Source organism: Prunus dulcis, chromosome 5 (assembly GCF_902201215.1).
Source record: "Prunus dulcis chromosome 5, ALMONDv2, whole genome shotgun sequence".
NCBI classification, from domain to species: Eukaryota; Viridiplantae; Streptophyta; class Magnoliopsida; order Rosales; family Rosaceae; genus Prunus; species Prunus dulcis.
This window is the reverse complement of record NC_047654.1, coordinates 8,774,382-8,790,671: the sequence shown is the minus strand read 5'-3', so window position 1 is coordinate 8,790,671 and position 16,290 is coordinate 8,774,382. Positions and strand designations below refer to the sequence as shown.

The following is a 16,290-nucleotide window of genomic DNA, read 5'->3' as shown; positions in this document are numbered from 1 at the left end:
TGTAAATGAGTTTTGGGTGTGTTTCTAAAGTCCATTTTATATATGGTATTTTTATAATTTGGGCCAATGTATTAGGTATAATAGTGAATCTCCCTTAAAAATAACCCTTAAAAAATTTGAAAAAATAAAAAAAGAAGATAAAAAATTATTCTTAGGCTCTCGACATTTAGTCTTCTTCCTTCTGTTTCGGAAAACTCTTGTATAGAACTCTCTGTTTATGCAAGCATTATTTCATTTGTAGACAGATGGATGTTTAACGAACCACCACATGATCTGCTTTTTTCAGCATAAATTAACCAAGGAAAAATGTGGTTATTAAATATCCACCTACTTCCTGTTTACACCTCCATTGGAGAGGGTTTTATATATGGTCCATATCCTTTCAACGTTGGCAAATGCGCACTTCAAAAAATGTTAATTAGTGGAAGCCCTCACTCCAAAGCTCTATAGTATTTGTTTTTTTAATACAAGCGATACAAGATAGGGTTTCTCAAGCACACATTACTAAGGTGTCGAAGTGATTCGAATTTGAGACCGATAGTTTGTAAATCAAAATCCTATTTCACACGACTAGACCCACTGATGTGCATGTTAGTACTATATTTGTTTACATGAAGCAAATGTTGGATTCTCTTGTTTTCTTTAATAAATTCCAAAACCGATGTTTTGGAGTCAAAGCTAATTATTTTCAAATGATTAATCAAAATAATCAGTGTATTAGTGTACCAATATGTTGTAGGTCTAAACTTTTAAATGAGACATTAAGATCCAACTACTTGTGTACAAGTAGTAGTTCAACTTCTTTGTAAGGCTAATAAGTAAGTCCCCATGATCCCTTTGAATTTGATCATCTTCAAAAAGCCACTCTGGCATTTAAAGTCATTCTACATTGATTGCAACTGCGACTGCTACTGCTACTTTTGCTTTCCAATATTATGAAAATAGGAAGTTGGTCGAGAAATGTATTAAGTAATGATGTCAAACTAAATATGGGCAACATTTAAAATGGCACTGTCATTGTTTGCATAGTGCTCCCAAACATTAACACAAAAATGAGCTAGTCACGAAAATAGCGTCTAATTCAATGAAAAGGGTCCTGACTTGTAGACTAAAAGTCTCAGGTTCGAACTCTCATGGCGTCTTAGTTATGTTTGTATGTGAGAAACCCATTTCTCCCTTTGTTTAGACTATAGCTTGTACCATATAAGAAAAGGCAAAAGTTTACTTTTGATCTCTATAGTTTGTCAGTTTTACCACTTTGATTCATGTAGTTTCAATTTTAAGCAATTCAAATATACGTTTCAATTTATGTCAAATTCCTCCAAATTTCATTAAGTTTTGATCATGTGCCCCTCACGTTGAGGTTCACTCGAGCCATATAACAATAAAACACAACTTGGAGCTCTTCCCATTCACTTTAGGCACGATTTTGGGGTTTCAAAAGAATTTACATTTTTGGGTTGAAATCAGGGAAAATTTGAAGGAATTTAGGAGAAATTTGACTCGAGTTGACCAAAATACCCATCTTCGTTAGTGACATGTGATCAAAACTTAACATAATTGAGAGGAATTTTGACAAAAATTGAAATATGTCTTTGAATTGCTTCAAATTGAAAATTACAAGGATAAAATTGACAAAATTGAAAACTATAAGGATAAAATTACAAAAATTGAAACTAAATAGACACAAGTGATAAAACCAATAAACTATAGAGACTATAAATGACTTTTTACCTAAAAAAATGAGCAAGTCACAGTGTGAGCATTTGTAGGTAATTTTCAATTATAAATAAGTGTTAATTAACAGTCATTGCCCATGTACTTCGCACCTCACACTAGGGCCATTGAGACCATAATTGTTCCGAGACAGATGTCTATTTAAATGGGGGTTTTTTTGGGGGAAAACTTAATGTTCTAATTTTTTATTTTTTTTGGGTAAGCAATTCTAATATGCATCAATTGAAGGAAGTTAAGGTTCCACCTCAAAATTAATTGGCAATGGAGAGAGTAACCCAACTCTTTATAAGCCCTTGCTAGGTTTCTCAACTTTCCAATGTGGGACTCTTTACCTTCACATTCTCACACGCCCCAGCACGTGTGGCAAATTTTCAAGCCTAACACGTGGACAACATATTTTGGGTGACGTGGAGCACGTGTGGCCGTTGGGCTTTCACACGTGGGTAACCCGCTCTGATACCATGAAGAAAGTTGAGGTTCCACCCCAAAACCAATTGGCAATAGGGAGAGTAACCCAACTCCTTATAAGCCCTTGCTAGGTTTCTCAACTTTCCAATGTGGGACTCTTTACCTTCACATTCTCACATCAATCACACATTATCATGACCAAGAAAGTTTGATAGCGATACAATCTCCACTTGTCTAAAGGCCCCAGAATTGAGTCCACCAGCAGTTGTTTGGTGCAATTAAACCAAACCAACTGCCCTCCTCCCTCCCCCGTTTCTTCTCTCTCTCTCTCTCTGACTCTCTCTCCCCAAAACACTGTACATCTCAGCAAATAGTACATTTTGCTGAAAGCAAACAGACACTAGTCCAAATTTCTAGCCCAATATATAACACGTGAAGCTATATATTTGAACACCTAGTGTTACCACATAGCTCACATTTGTTTCTTTTTTGAGTTTTTGGGTCTATAAATTGACCGAGCTAATTTCTAGCTCCTATATCACAATCTTGTGCATTTTCTTGAATCTTTTTTTGATCTCCTCCATTTTCTCTGCACATCATTGGGTTTGTGAGCTTCTTTCAGTACTTACCGCTGCTGAGATCGTTGAGCCCTGAAACTTGTACTAAATATATATAAGGAACTGCTTAAGGTTTGTAGAGCAAAGCAAGCAAGCCCATTTACATAAACACACAAAAGCTCTTTGGGTAGGAGTTGTTTTGAAAGTGGGATATATTACATTATACTTAATGGGTTTTGGGTGGTGGAAATTGTTTGGTGCTGCCCTCGTTGGGATTCTCTTCTTTCATGGCTTTTGTGGAGCTGAAACAGGTACCAGTTTTTTTTTCCTTATTAATTATTTGTGAATATTGTGAAATTAATTAGTTAATTAAGAGTCTTGTAATTGCATGAAATGAAAGCAGTGATCTCTGAGTTTGTGATGACTGTGATAATAGAGATCCATGGATTCTGCAGTTGTAGAATCCATGGATCCATGGATTCTGCAGTTGTTGTTTACAACAATGAGTCCCTATACCTGATCCATCTGCACATACTGAGCAGAAATCAAAGCAGGTACCTAAAAAATGTTGGCACTAATTGTTTGTGGAATATAATGAGTATAGTTAGTAAAATACAGAACAAGTACAATACGTATAATTCGAATATAATACATGTACTGTTACAAAATATTCGAGAAAATGTGTATTAGTCGTGAAAATATGTACGCACTTACGTGTATAAATACCAAGAATAATATATTTGCTTTCAAAAAAAAGTGTATTTTTCTATGAACAGTACACAAAAATATTTTAATCTGTAATTTACAGCTCCAAACTTCAGCTTCATGCACAATGCAACCACAGCTCCGGACATATCATACTATGACTACATTATAGTGGGTGGGGGCACTACTGGCTGCCCCTTGGCCGCCACTCTATCCCAAAACTACAGCGTTTTGTTACTTGAACGCGGCGGCACACCCTATGGCAACCCCAACATTACTAATGTGTCAGCCTTTGGCCGTGCACTCTCTGACCTCTCCCCCACCTCCCCTTCCCAGCGCTTCATCTCCGAGGATGGTGTCATTAACGCCCGGGCCCGCGTGTTAGGTGGCGGAAGCTGCGTCAATGCCGGGTTTTACTCACGCGCCGCCACTGACTACGCCAGGTATAAATATACGTATAATTTATTATATCTATGTACATATTATATTCACTTGTCTTCTTGACACATTGTTTATTGTTATGCCTTTAGTTTAAATAGGAAAAGGAAATTAATTGTGTGCTCACACATACTTCATTTAACTAAGATCGATGCCCATTCTTGTCTTTTTTCCCTTCTTTAGGGAAGCAGGATGGGATACGCGGTTAGTGAACGAATCGTACCAATGGGTGGAGCGGCTCGTGGCGTTTCAGCCACCAATACAGGCGTGGCAGTCCGCGGTGCGTGCCGGTCTGGTGCAAGCCGGGGTGGTGCCCTACAACGGGTTCACTTATGACCATATCTACGGGACCAAAGTTGGGGGGACCATATTTGATCTTGAGGGACATAGACACACTGCCGCAGATTTATTACAGTACGCTAACCCCAGAGGACTTACCGTGCTCTTGCATGCCACTGTCCACAAGATCCTCTTCAGAACAAAAGGTTTGTGATCTTCTCCTCCTCTTTCCCCTTTTTTAATTTATCATGTTAATTTTCTCAATTTTTTGGAAAATGATAAAGGATACTGCTTACCAAGAATTTCATTATTCATGCAAATTACGGCTCGACACTTGTGCAAAAATAATTCATTATAAACACAAAAAGAAAAATATATACATACATGTTATATTATTATTAACAAGAATATCCTACTTACAAACAAAGGAGGGAATATTTTCTAATGGTAAATGGGTTATTATTTTTATTTTTTATTTTGTATCTCTAATATTGAACAGGAAAATCAAGGCCGTTGGCCCATGGGGTGGTGTTCAGAGATGCATCAGGGACCAAGCACAGAGCTTATCTCAAGAGTGGGCCTACAAACGAGATCATTGTATCGTCTGGGGCACTCGGGAGCCCACAGCTTTTAATGTTGAGTGGGGTGGGCCCAGCAGAGCACCTCAGGGCCCACAACATCACAGTGGTGGTGGACCAACCCTTGGTTGGGCAAGGAATGTCTGACAACCCGATGAACGCAATTTTCGTGCCCTCACCCATCCCTGTCGAGGTGTCACTCATCCAAGTGGTCGGCATCACCCACTTTGGCAGCTATATTGAAGCTGCCAGCGGTGAAAACTTTGCTGGCTCTTCTGCAACCAGAGACTTTGGAATGTTCTCTCCCAAGGTAATAATATCAATTCTCAGTTCTCAATTCTCAATTCAATTGGGCCATGCCAAGCCCAAGTTCTCTCTCATGCATATGCATAAAAATTTGATCAGCACACCCAACTCGTAATTTTTAGTTCCAATTTTACCCCTAGGCCTATTGATTTGAAAATAAAATAAAAACTAAATTGTAGTAATGGTCTCTGAATTATACCCGTGTTGCATTTTCGTCCCTTATCAGGTCACAGACTCCCTTTCTTTTCGATTGTATTTTAATTTTCAATGAAAGCATAATTGGATGTTGAGTAGTGTTGATAAGATTTTGGGTGTATTAATTTTCCAAAATGTCCCTATTTATTATTATTCATGTTTGGCAGATTGGACAGCTGTCAACAGTGCCACCAAAGCAAAGGACCCCAGAAGCCCTAGCCAAGGCAGTGGAATATATGAACAGTCTTGAAGCCCCAGCCTTCAGGGGAGGGTTCATTCTGGAGAAAGTCATGGGCCCAATTTCCAGGGGCCATTTGGAGCTTCGAACCCGAAACCCGAACGACAACCCATCAGTCACATTCAACTATTTCAAAGATCCCCAAGACTTGGAGAGATGCATCCAGGGCCTTGAGACCATAGAGAAAATAATTGAATCAAAGCCCTTCTCCAAATTCAGATATGACTATCTGTCTTTAGCAGCTCTGCTCAACATTACAGCAAACAGCCCAATTAACTTGTTGCCCAAGCATGCCAACGTCTCAAGGTCTTTGGATCAGTTTTGCAAGGACACTGTGATGACCATATGGCACTACCATGGAGGCTGCCAAGTTGGGAGGGTTGTTGATTATCAGTACAAGGTTCTCGGCGTTGATGCTCTTCGTGTTATCGATGGTTCGACGTTTATTTACTCCCCCGGAACCAATCCTCAAGCCACCGTAATGATGCTTGGAAGGTAATTTTAAATTTTTTTTTTTTTTTTCAGTTCATAATCAGATTAAAACTACTTTTGAAAGAAACACTACTTCTGCTTATAAGTGATTTTTCGAGTATCACTTCTATTAGAAGAACAGTGATGAGAAGTGCTTTTTGTTGTCAGAAAAGAAAACGTTTTTAACCATTTAAAAAGCAGTCCTTAACATGGATGGTATTTATGTAATTTTTTTTATTTTTATGGTGCAGGTACATGGGGAAAAGAATACTGGATGAGAGACTTGCTAGCGATGGAAATTGATCAATTGGGTCTTATTATATATGTATGATTGGCATACCAAAGGGACTTCCCATATCGATGAAGAAATTATGTATAATGTATATTTAGGTTTATTTCTTTTTAAACATACAATGGAAAATTGGGCAACAACAAAAAAACCCCATTGCTTATATCTAATCAATTCGATAGTAATTAGATCACACACATACATCAACAAAGTCAATTAGAGATAACATTAGTTATTGGGAATTATATTCTGTTGGATGCTTATATGGATTTTTAAAGACCAGGAAAACCCCCCAACAACAAAAAAAACACCAAGGAAACCCTTTAGGAAAAATAAAAAACCAGAAAAGAAAATAAATATCGAAAGAATATGACATAGGATATACCTCAACGACCAGGTATAGCTTCAGCCTAACAAACAAAAAAGAAAGCATCTCTTGACGACCCTTCTTTTTCTTCCTCCATTTCCATCTCCATCTCCAAAACATGAAATAATGGAGAGAGAGAGAGAGAGAGCCAAATAGAATCTATAAAACATGAGTAAGAAAAAGATTTTTTGAGATAAAAGGAGGCGCACAGAAGTATATCCACGGCATATGCTATTTTTTGTGCCCTTGTTCCATTGCCTGAGCCTGAAAAGCCTGAAAAAGCTTGGAAAGAAGAGGTGTATATAAAGCAGCTTGCACCCTTAGTCAGTCATCAACTGGTGCAGATTAGTGAAGAAGACAAATGAGCGGATTAGTTGTAGGGCGTCTCTCCATTGGCAGGCAATGATGATTTTGTCTTCTTTATATAAGTTATGACCCGCCAAAGGAGAGTTGCCCTTCGATTGCTTCTGCTCAATGTGATTGATCATCTCACGGTCCAACGATAGTGTTCCATGCAGAAGGGTATGGCTTAGAAAACAGAATCAATATATGTGATTGAATTTTGGGTTTAATTACTAATTTCTTTATCTGAATTTGTTTTGTTTTGTTACCTTGGCAATTGGGAGTGCATGCATGTGTGAGTCACCTAATTATAGTTTAAAGAATGCAAAAATGCAAACTTTATGTATGAATTACACACACACGTATATATATGTTTGTCCACTAGACGTCTCTCCACCACCACCAGCTAGTTTTTTTTTGTAAAATTGAGATGTTTTCTGCTATCTGATTGTTAGTATAGGAGAGTTTGAACCTAATTAAAGATACTTCTTTTGTGGTGTTCATAATTTTAGTGGTAGAGAACTTATCCAAACAGACACGACAATGAGAGCTTGATTTTCGCCATTCCCATCCAAAGCTTAATTAGTTTCTTCTCATAATATTGTTATTGTGAAAAATGCCATATATGCATATATCAATTGCTTGATTCTTCAAGCAAAATTTATGCCAAAAGAAAGAGTATATAAACACCAAACTTGACTCAGAGATATACTAACCATCTTAACAAATGCGTGGTAAAAGTCATTAGCTTTAAATTAACATTGTTGAATTTAACGCAAGAAATTTACCAAACATATGGTTCCTTAAGAAATTGTTCACCCCCGAGGAGAAAGTGGGACCAGACACACTAGGAACAATATCATGTCCAAACAGAAACTTTACCTGGAAGGCTATAATTTTACAGTTTTGATCATGCATGACTCACAATTCAATTCAAGTGTCTATTACACTTTGGTTACAGGATTGTCTAAATCAAGACTCTCTTGAGTGTACTGTTGCTTGATTCTTTTGTAGTCCTGGCATGTGTGATACTCTTTTCTTTTCTGGGGTTTTGTCTCATTGGGTTTTCCTAAGAGAAATTTTAATTAACGATGCCATTCTATACATGTTTTATCCTTGTAATACTCTGATTTTCTAATGAAATCCATCATCTTCTCAAAAAAAAAAAAAAAAAAAGGGCCTGTTACACTTTCGTAATTTTTTTTTTGCTTTTTTGTTTGTATATTAATGTATGCCATATAGTTGATTGATGGAAAAGATGCTTTCACTTGATTTGGTGTCTAACCATTCTGTGGCTAGATTAATTTATGCAAAGATATTTAAAGAAAACTATATGCCTAAGTATAACCAGTTGGAGAAAGACTCATATTCGATTCGACCCACAAATGTGACAACTATACATATTTGTGGTAAGGTTAATACCTAGTTGTTGGAGATCTCCTGTGATTGAATTATATGATCCATGTAAAAATAAATTTGTAAATATCATATCGTTTCATTTATAGCAGTCCTGATTGTAATGTGCAAATATATGCACTTAAGAGTAAGCAGCAATATTTTATGCATGTAATTTCATCCTAATCTCTTTATTAAACAACTTTTGTACATCAAATTTCAAGTATATTTGGTGCAAATCTCAATAGAATCAAGTTACATATATAAGGTGTGCCACTATAAATAGAATTGAAGACATCAGAGAACACTTTCTTCATATTCAATTGCAATTACTGCTCTTTACATAGAATACCTGTGACTCAATCATGCTGATAATAAACAAAGCATATAGTTAATTGCATACGTTACACACACATAATGATCAAATTCAAGAATGATAGTGGCAGATTTAGAAGTTTTTCTTCCTTATACCTCACCTTTGAGACATTTCATCAAACACCTTAATCCTCTTTAAGAAAAACATCAATGATAAATTAGGCCAAAATGGTTCTTAATGGTTCTTTTGGATGGAAAGTTAGGAGGGATAGTTTTATTTTGAAACTAAAAAATTAAAAACAATTTCAAACGGTTCTTAATTTTCGTTAAACAAACTATTCTACTGAAATTCTCTAGGGCTTAGGGTTAAACTTGGAAATTTAATTTTTTTTCATTTTTATTTTAGGATTTCTTTTCGATTCTTCGAAGTTTCTTCTTTTCACTTCATTGAGGGAGTGTGACTTACTTACAAAGAGGTAAATTTATCTTTAAAATTTTGATGATAAGATAAATGAGAAAATAGGACATTCAATATCCAAAATAATCACTTTTCAAGCCCAAGAAGAAAAACTCATCTACATTATTTGAAAACATTAGAAATATGTAATAAGTACATTTGAGGAAAGCCCATTTGCATGACAGTTAGATTAAGGTTTCTGGGTGTGGTTCAAGTTCGAATACAGAACTCTCAACAAGTCCAATTTTGTCTGTCTCAATATTGATGTCTAAGAGTATCTCCAAGGAAGTATGCAAATGAAGTAAACAAAATTTAAAAGTATCTCCAAGGAAGTATGCAAATGAAGTAAACAAAATGTACAAGAAATGCCAATTGCGCAACAATATGTCAACCAATTTTTCATTACAGTAGTTTTAACAAACTGGATTTTTTTTAATTTTTAAAAAAAAAGAAGGAAAAAAAAAAAATTTGTGCAGGGTGCTGATGCTATCATAGCAGCATGAATTGGATTAATTAGAAACATGTCACATCAGTCTCCTGATTGAGATCATAGTATTAAATGCCGATATTTTCGCCGATATTTCGGCGAAAATATCGTTTTTTTTGGCAGACGATATTTTGGCACATAACCTTCTATTTATCGTCAATATATCGATAATTTCGACGATATTTTCGAGGATATTTCGGCTGCGATATTTTCGTTCAATATTCTCTTTCAAATGGTCAATATATCGCGAGATGAAATTTCAAAAATTAAACATGTAAAACTCCCTCACCTGCGCATGCTGGGGCTCGAACCCAGCCCCCTTGCGAAGTTGGCAGCCTCTTAACCATTGCACTGGTCGTCAGTTTGTGTTTATTGTCTATGTAATCTAATATATATAATAATTAATGGCGAGCTGGTTTTAAAATGTAAAATATTGTAGTAAATTATTATATATAAATGATTGTGGTGTGTTTAATCTTCTTTCATTAATTACTACATATTTTCTACACTCACAGTGTTTGTTCGCTATATAATCAACTTAAATTAGTTAAATCCATCATGCAATGCATTTCCTTCCAATTTTTTGTGATAAACTAATATATAATTGATTAAATAAGCATCCTCCAAAGTTCCAATAAAAATTTCTAAGTTTTTCTTACAATTTCCGTGGTTTTTATTCAATTTTTATCGATATCGATAATATCCCGATATTTCCATCGAAATTTCCGTGTTTTTGGACTACCGATATTTCCGATATCACCGATATTTTAAACCTTGATTGAGATAACAATTTCAGATAATAGACGTCTATTTTATCTTATTAGGCAGTTTAATAAGGATGATTTAATAACGCATTACCCACAACTCCACGCAATGCAAGAATTTATAATAGGAAAATAATAAAGTTTCTCAAAAATTGTAAAAATATAAAACTTGGATTTTGGACTACTAAACGATCTCGGATGTCTGAAAAAGCTCATACATTATGGGTCCAATTCTGAACTCATAGCCTAAATATGCAGCTCGCCCGATTTAACCTTGTGCGCCCGTCTCTCCAATCCTCTTCAATTGCTTTCATCATCTGTTATACATCACAATACCTAGTTGTTGGATAGCCCATTATTGTGACATAACTTTGCTGTGAAGGATTGAATCATATGACCCGTGTAAAAATAAATCTGTAAATGTCATATCATTTCATTTATCGCAAACATGATTGTAATGTGCAAATACATGCACTTAAGAGTAAGCAGCAATATTATAGGCATGTAATTTCATCCTAATCTCTTTATTAAACAAATTTTGTACGTCAAATTTCAAGTATATTAGTTGCAAATCTCAATACAACCAAGATAAATATATAAGGTGTGCCACTGTAAATAGAATTGAAGACATCAAGAACACTTTCTTTAGGTTTGATTGCAATTACTATTCTTTACACAGAATACCTGTGACTCAATCATGTTGATAATAAGCAGAAGCATATAATTAATTGCAATGATAGTGGCAGATTTAGAAGTTTTTTTGGGGCGAGTTGCAGACTTAGGCATATAGTTAATCTGCCACATAACGATCAAATTCAAGAATGATAATGGCAGATTTAGAAGTTTTTTCTTTCTTATACCTCAACTTTGAGACATTTCATCAAACACTTTAATCATCTTAAAGAAAAGCATCATTGGATAAATTAGGCCAAAATAATGTTGAGTACTTTTATTGAGAAATGAATCCACTTGCTTCTATATAGGTATCTTTCAACAGTGGCAGGAAAGTAAAGAGGGATAATTTTATTTTAAAACTAAAAATTAAAAACAATTTCAAATTGTTCTTAATTTTCATTTCACAAACTATTCTACTGAAATTCTCTTCTTTTTTTTTGGGTCTCTCCAAATAAAGACACATACAAAGCAAATAAACTTTCAAATTTGATTTTTTTTTTTCATTTCATTTTAGGATTTCTTTTCGATTCTTCGAAGTTTCTTGTTTTCACTTTATTAGGGGAGTGTGACTTATTTACAAATGGATAAATTTATCTTTAAAATTTTGAAAATAAAATGAATAAAAAAATAGGACAATGATGAAAATTGTAGCACTCGTTATTAAATATGTTTCGATATCCAAAATAATTACTTTTCAGGCTCAAAAAGAAAAACTTATCTACAGTACAGTCAAATATGGTATGAACCCTTATTTGAAAACTTAGTGCCCATACTAGAAATATGTAATAAGTACAATTGAGGAAAGCCCATTTGCATGCTACAGTGACAATCAGATTTAGATTTAGGTTCTTGGGTGTGGTTCGGGTTTGAATATCATTTATACCATATCTGACCGATCAATTAGAGATAACATGTGGAACAAGGGACCCACAAAGAGGACTCGCTAAAATCGGTAATCAATTGGGGCCCACAAAGTACCATCAGCAGGATGTGAGCCATCAATACCATGGACTGCCGATCGTATCAAAAGACCACACTTCATTAGAGATTTCTCGTAAGGACACATGGCTCATCCTCAGGCAATGCCCACAATCTCACATCGAAATTTCAACTCAAGATGCACATCTCCCAAAGTCAATAAAAAAAGAGGCACAAGTCTCCAGAATGACGTAACTGCGACATTCAACTATTTAGCCATCATTCTGTTTAGATCACTGTTCACTCTATCGACATTCAGCTACTTATCACATGCTCTTTGTCTTGAGAATCATCGCTATGCGGAAGACCACACAGGGTCGAAAGTGACATCATCATTAAGTTGGGCCCAAAATTATCTGACCATTTTTTAGCATAAACAAATACAAAACTCTCAACAAGGCCAATTTTGTCTTTGCTTTGACATTGGCGTATAAAAACATCTCCAAAGAATTATACAAATGAAGTAAGCAAATGTACGAAAATGCCAATTCCACAACAAAATGTCAACCAATTTTTCATTACAGTAGTTTTAACAAACAGGATTTTTTTTTTTTTTTAAATAAAAAATTTTAAAAAATTTTAAAAAAAATTGTGCGGGGACCTGATGCTATCATAGCAGCATGAATCGGATTAATTATAAATAGGTCACATCAGTCTCCTAATTGAGATAACAAATCCAGAAAATAGACGTCTATTTCATCTTATTAGGCAGTTTAATAAGGGTGATTTAATAACGCATTACACACAACTCCACACAATGCAATATAAATATGCCTCCCCAACCTCCATCCCTCCCCGTCAATCGTACGTCGTCCATTGTTCTTGTTCCTATCAAAGTTTGACCAGCAAAGCAAATCTACTGATCCATGCCGTGATAAGACTTGTAATCGTTTTTAATTTTTTCTTAAACAATAAAGTCCTTGTTTAATAGTGTTCTTAAGCAAACTAATCAACTTTGCTAATCCAACCTCAACTTGTTACCATATCCTCTCTCAAAGTTATTTTATTTTTTTCCTTCCGAAAATTCGTAGATTCTCACACGGTAATACCATTAGCACTGCCAATTTAGCTTATTACACATCAAGTCGAGTACATTAGTACATTATAACATATAGGCCTTCCCAAATAAATCCAAAAACTAAATACACAAAGACTTGGAAAAGAGAGTCTTCTATTGATGGGAACTGAAGACAATTTGACAAGCTGGTGGGAACACTTGAAAATGACTTGCATCATTGGATTGCATGCCATGGCACAAATTGGAAAAATATCACTCAATTTAAGAGGTACAACAACTACTAGTAGTGGTGTTGGTTACAATGTATTGATAAGCTATTAGGTGGCTCTGACTCTGAATGATTCAAAGCAGCTTCCGGCCTGCAAACAGTGCCAGCCACAATCACAAAGCTAATCTTCCCTTGCCCTTTTCTGCTTGTTTGCTTTCGGATTTCAGAATCTCAAAGGATAGAAGGCTGATGGATGCCAGGATATCCGTTATCTCTTAGGGAACCACCACAGCCACTTCATTCTTTGTTAGGAGGGACCCAAACTTTAGGCTCATTATGGAAAGAAGAAAAAAAAAAGGGTGTAACCAGATTGTGACGGTCAATCAATCATGCATTTAGTCTAATGATAGTTAGGGCTCGTTTGAAATTAATTTTAGATTTTTTAATAATCACTTCTATAGAGAAGTATTTGGTCCTCTCAAAATCACTTCCAAACAAACTTTTAGTTTTTATTTTATTAAAAATAGATCATAAGTTTAAATTTTATGAACGATGTCTTGTTATGCTATTTTATTTGTGAGGGTCAGAACATTTGAATTTGAAATATCTTCCAATTTCAGGAAGTGAGCTACAAAGATATCATGTTGGATTGAATTGAATTGCTATTATATTCTTTGAATTTGAGATTCAACCCTACCATCTCAAACCATTTATTGCAACTTTATAGGTGATCAAAATAGGTGTGATAAGATAAGAGAAAGTCTTACTCTGCCATAAGTTCAAAGCAGCAAAAGTGGAATCATGGAAGACAACGTCAATTGAGTGCATGCAATGACTTGTCCACTGAGTGCCTTCTTGGACAAGTTGCCTCCACAGCCCACCCAATCAGCAAGACTTTTTCCCATTTATACACTGAGAAATACCCAATGAAATGAATGTGAAGAACCCATCAGAAATAAAACAATCACCAGAAGCAAATAAGGGCAAGGAAGGAAAAAGAGGTAAAATGCTCTCACCTTGCATTAGAGAAGCCTCAGAGACCTGCTTACATGACTGCTGTCCAGCACCTAATTTTCTTGGCAATCATGGGTCCTCCACCTCCAATCCTTCATCAACTCCCAACAAGTCTACAGAATCAGTAGTCAACAGTTTCAGGTATGACTTCACTATTGCAACAGCTTCCTCTCTCTGCCCAGACACCCAATTTACCAATCATGAATCCCTCCCTTCACTCCAAGAGTCATATTCTTACTTCATCCAAGCCTACCCACAATTCTCCCAAACTGACCAAGCAGACCACATCAGAGCCCATGAATATTACCATCTCACCCTCTCCAATCATGTGTGTCTTGATTACATCGGACATGGCCTCTTCTCATACTCTCAGCAACAAACACAACATTATTACCCAACACCTACAATTGCTTCAACATCATCTTCTCCACCTCCTCCTCCTCCTCCTCAATTGCTTCACTCTCCTGAGCCTCTCTTTTTTGACATTTCATACAAGTCAGTAAACTTGCATACCCAGGTTGTCTATGGAGGACAAGAATCAGAGGTGGAGTTTGAAATGAGGAAAAGAATCATGGGTTACATGAATATTTCTGAATGTGATTACGCCATGGTCTTCACTGCCAATCAATCATCAGCTTTCAAACTTCTAGCAGACTCTTATCCCTTCCAGCAAAATCCAAGTCTTCTCACTGTTTATGACTACGAGTGTGAGGCAGTGGATGTGATGACAGAGAGCTCCAAGAAAAAGGGAGGGCGGGTCATGTCCGCGGAGTTCTCATGGCCTAATATGAGAATTCAGCCAAGAAAATTGAGGAAACGGATTGGCAATATGAAGAGGACGAGGAAGAAGCCGGGGCTGTTTGTTTTCCCACTTCAGTCAAGGATGACCGGAGCCCGGTATTCGTATATGTGGATGAGCATAGCACAGGAAAATGGGTGGCATGTATTGCTTGATGCATGTTCATTGGGGCCCAAGGACATGGACACTTTAGGCCTCTCTCTATTTCAGCCTGATTTTCTCATTTGCTCTTTCTTCAAAGTTTTTGGGGAAAACCCATCTGGGTTTGGTTGCTTGTTTGTCAAGAAATCCAGTGCTTCAGTGTTAAAGGATTCAACATTTGCTTCAAGCATAGGAATTGTGAGCCTTGTCCCAGCATCAAAACCATCTGAATACTCAGAGGACTCAATTTCTATGGACATAGAAACTGATAAAAAACAGTCCAAACTTGAAAACTCAAAGTCCCATGAAATTGAAGAAGTCTCCATAAAGCAAAAGGCACCATCACTTTCAGAAATCATGAAACTAGACAGAGATCATCATTTTGAGTCTAGCCAACCCAAGAGCGCAGAGATCGAATGCAGGGGCTTGGATCATGCTGACTCTTTAGGCCTAATACTAATTAGTAGAAGAGCAAGGTACTTGATCAACTGGCTGGTGAATGCATTGATGAGCCTGCAGCATCCACATTCACAATATGGGCATCGATTGGTCAGAATCTATGGACCAAAGATAAAAGTCGACCGGGGGCCTAGTCTGGCATTCAATGTCTTTGATTGGAAAGGAGAAAAGATTGATCCATTCATCGTTCAGAAGCTCGCTGATCGAAACAATATTTCTCTGAGTAATGGCATTTTGAATCACATTTGGTTCTCAGACAAGCATGAGGAAGAGAGGGAAACAAAGTTGGAGACATGTGCAAGTGATCGACTGGTGCACAAGAGAAAAGATGGATGCCATTCTGGGATTAGTGTGGTTACTGCTGCATTGGGGTTTTTGACAAACTTTGAAGATATTTATAGGCTCTGGGCATTTGTTTCAAGGTTTTTGGATGCAGATTTTGTGGAGAAGGAGAGATGGAGATACATGGCTCTCAATCAAAGGACTGTTGAGATTTGAAGTAAACTATACTTAATTCTTTTGTTCATTCAAATTTTGACGGGTTGAAATGGGTCGGGCCATATATCTACTTGGGTTAGATTTAGGAAAAGCTACTTGGCCTGGGCCGAGTCTAGACCTAGGCTCAGGAAAAAGATTTTCCAAGTAAATAAATTTATCATTTTTGGGTCAA

The 16,290-nt window shown here is 36.3% G+C and overlaps 2 protein-coding genes across 2 annotated transcripts; both read left to right on the top strand.

Moving 5' to 3' along the window:
- Positions 1–2,487: 2,487 nt before the first annotated feature.
- Positions 2,488–6,364, top strand: LOC117626878 (protein HOTHEAD). Its single transcript, XM_034358663.1, has 6 exons — positions 2,488–3,013; positions 3,511–3,850; positions 4,029–4,330; positions 4,624–5,012; positions 5,371–5,936; positions 6,164–6,364. The coding sequence occupies exons 1-6, from the start codon at positions 2,932–2,934 to the stop codon at positions 6,213–6,215; spliced, it is 1,731 nt and encodes a 576-aa protein (XP_034214554.1). The 5' UTR covers positions 2,488–2,931; the 3' UTR covers positions 6,216–6,364.
- Positions 6,365–14,160: 7,796 nt separating this feature from the next.
- LOC117627095 (molybdenum cofactor sulfurase 3-like) lies at positions 14,161–16,290 on the top strand. The gene has a single exon (XM_034359006.1). The coding sequence runs from the start codon at positions 14,214–14,216 to the stop codon at positions 16,116–16,118; it is 1,905 nt and encodes a 634-aa protein (XP_034214897.1). The 5' UTR covers positions 14,161–14,213; the 3' UTR covers positions 16,119–16,290.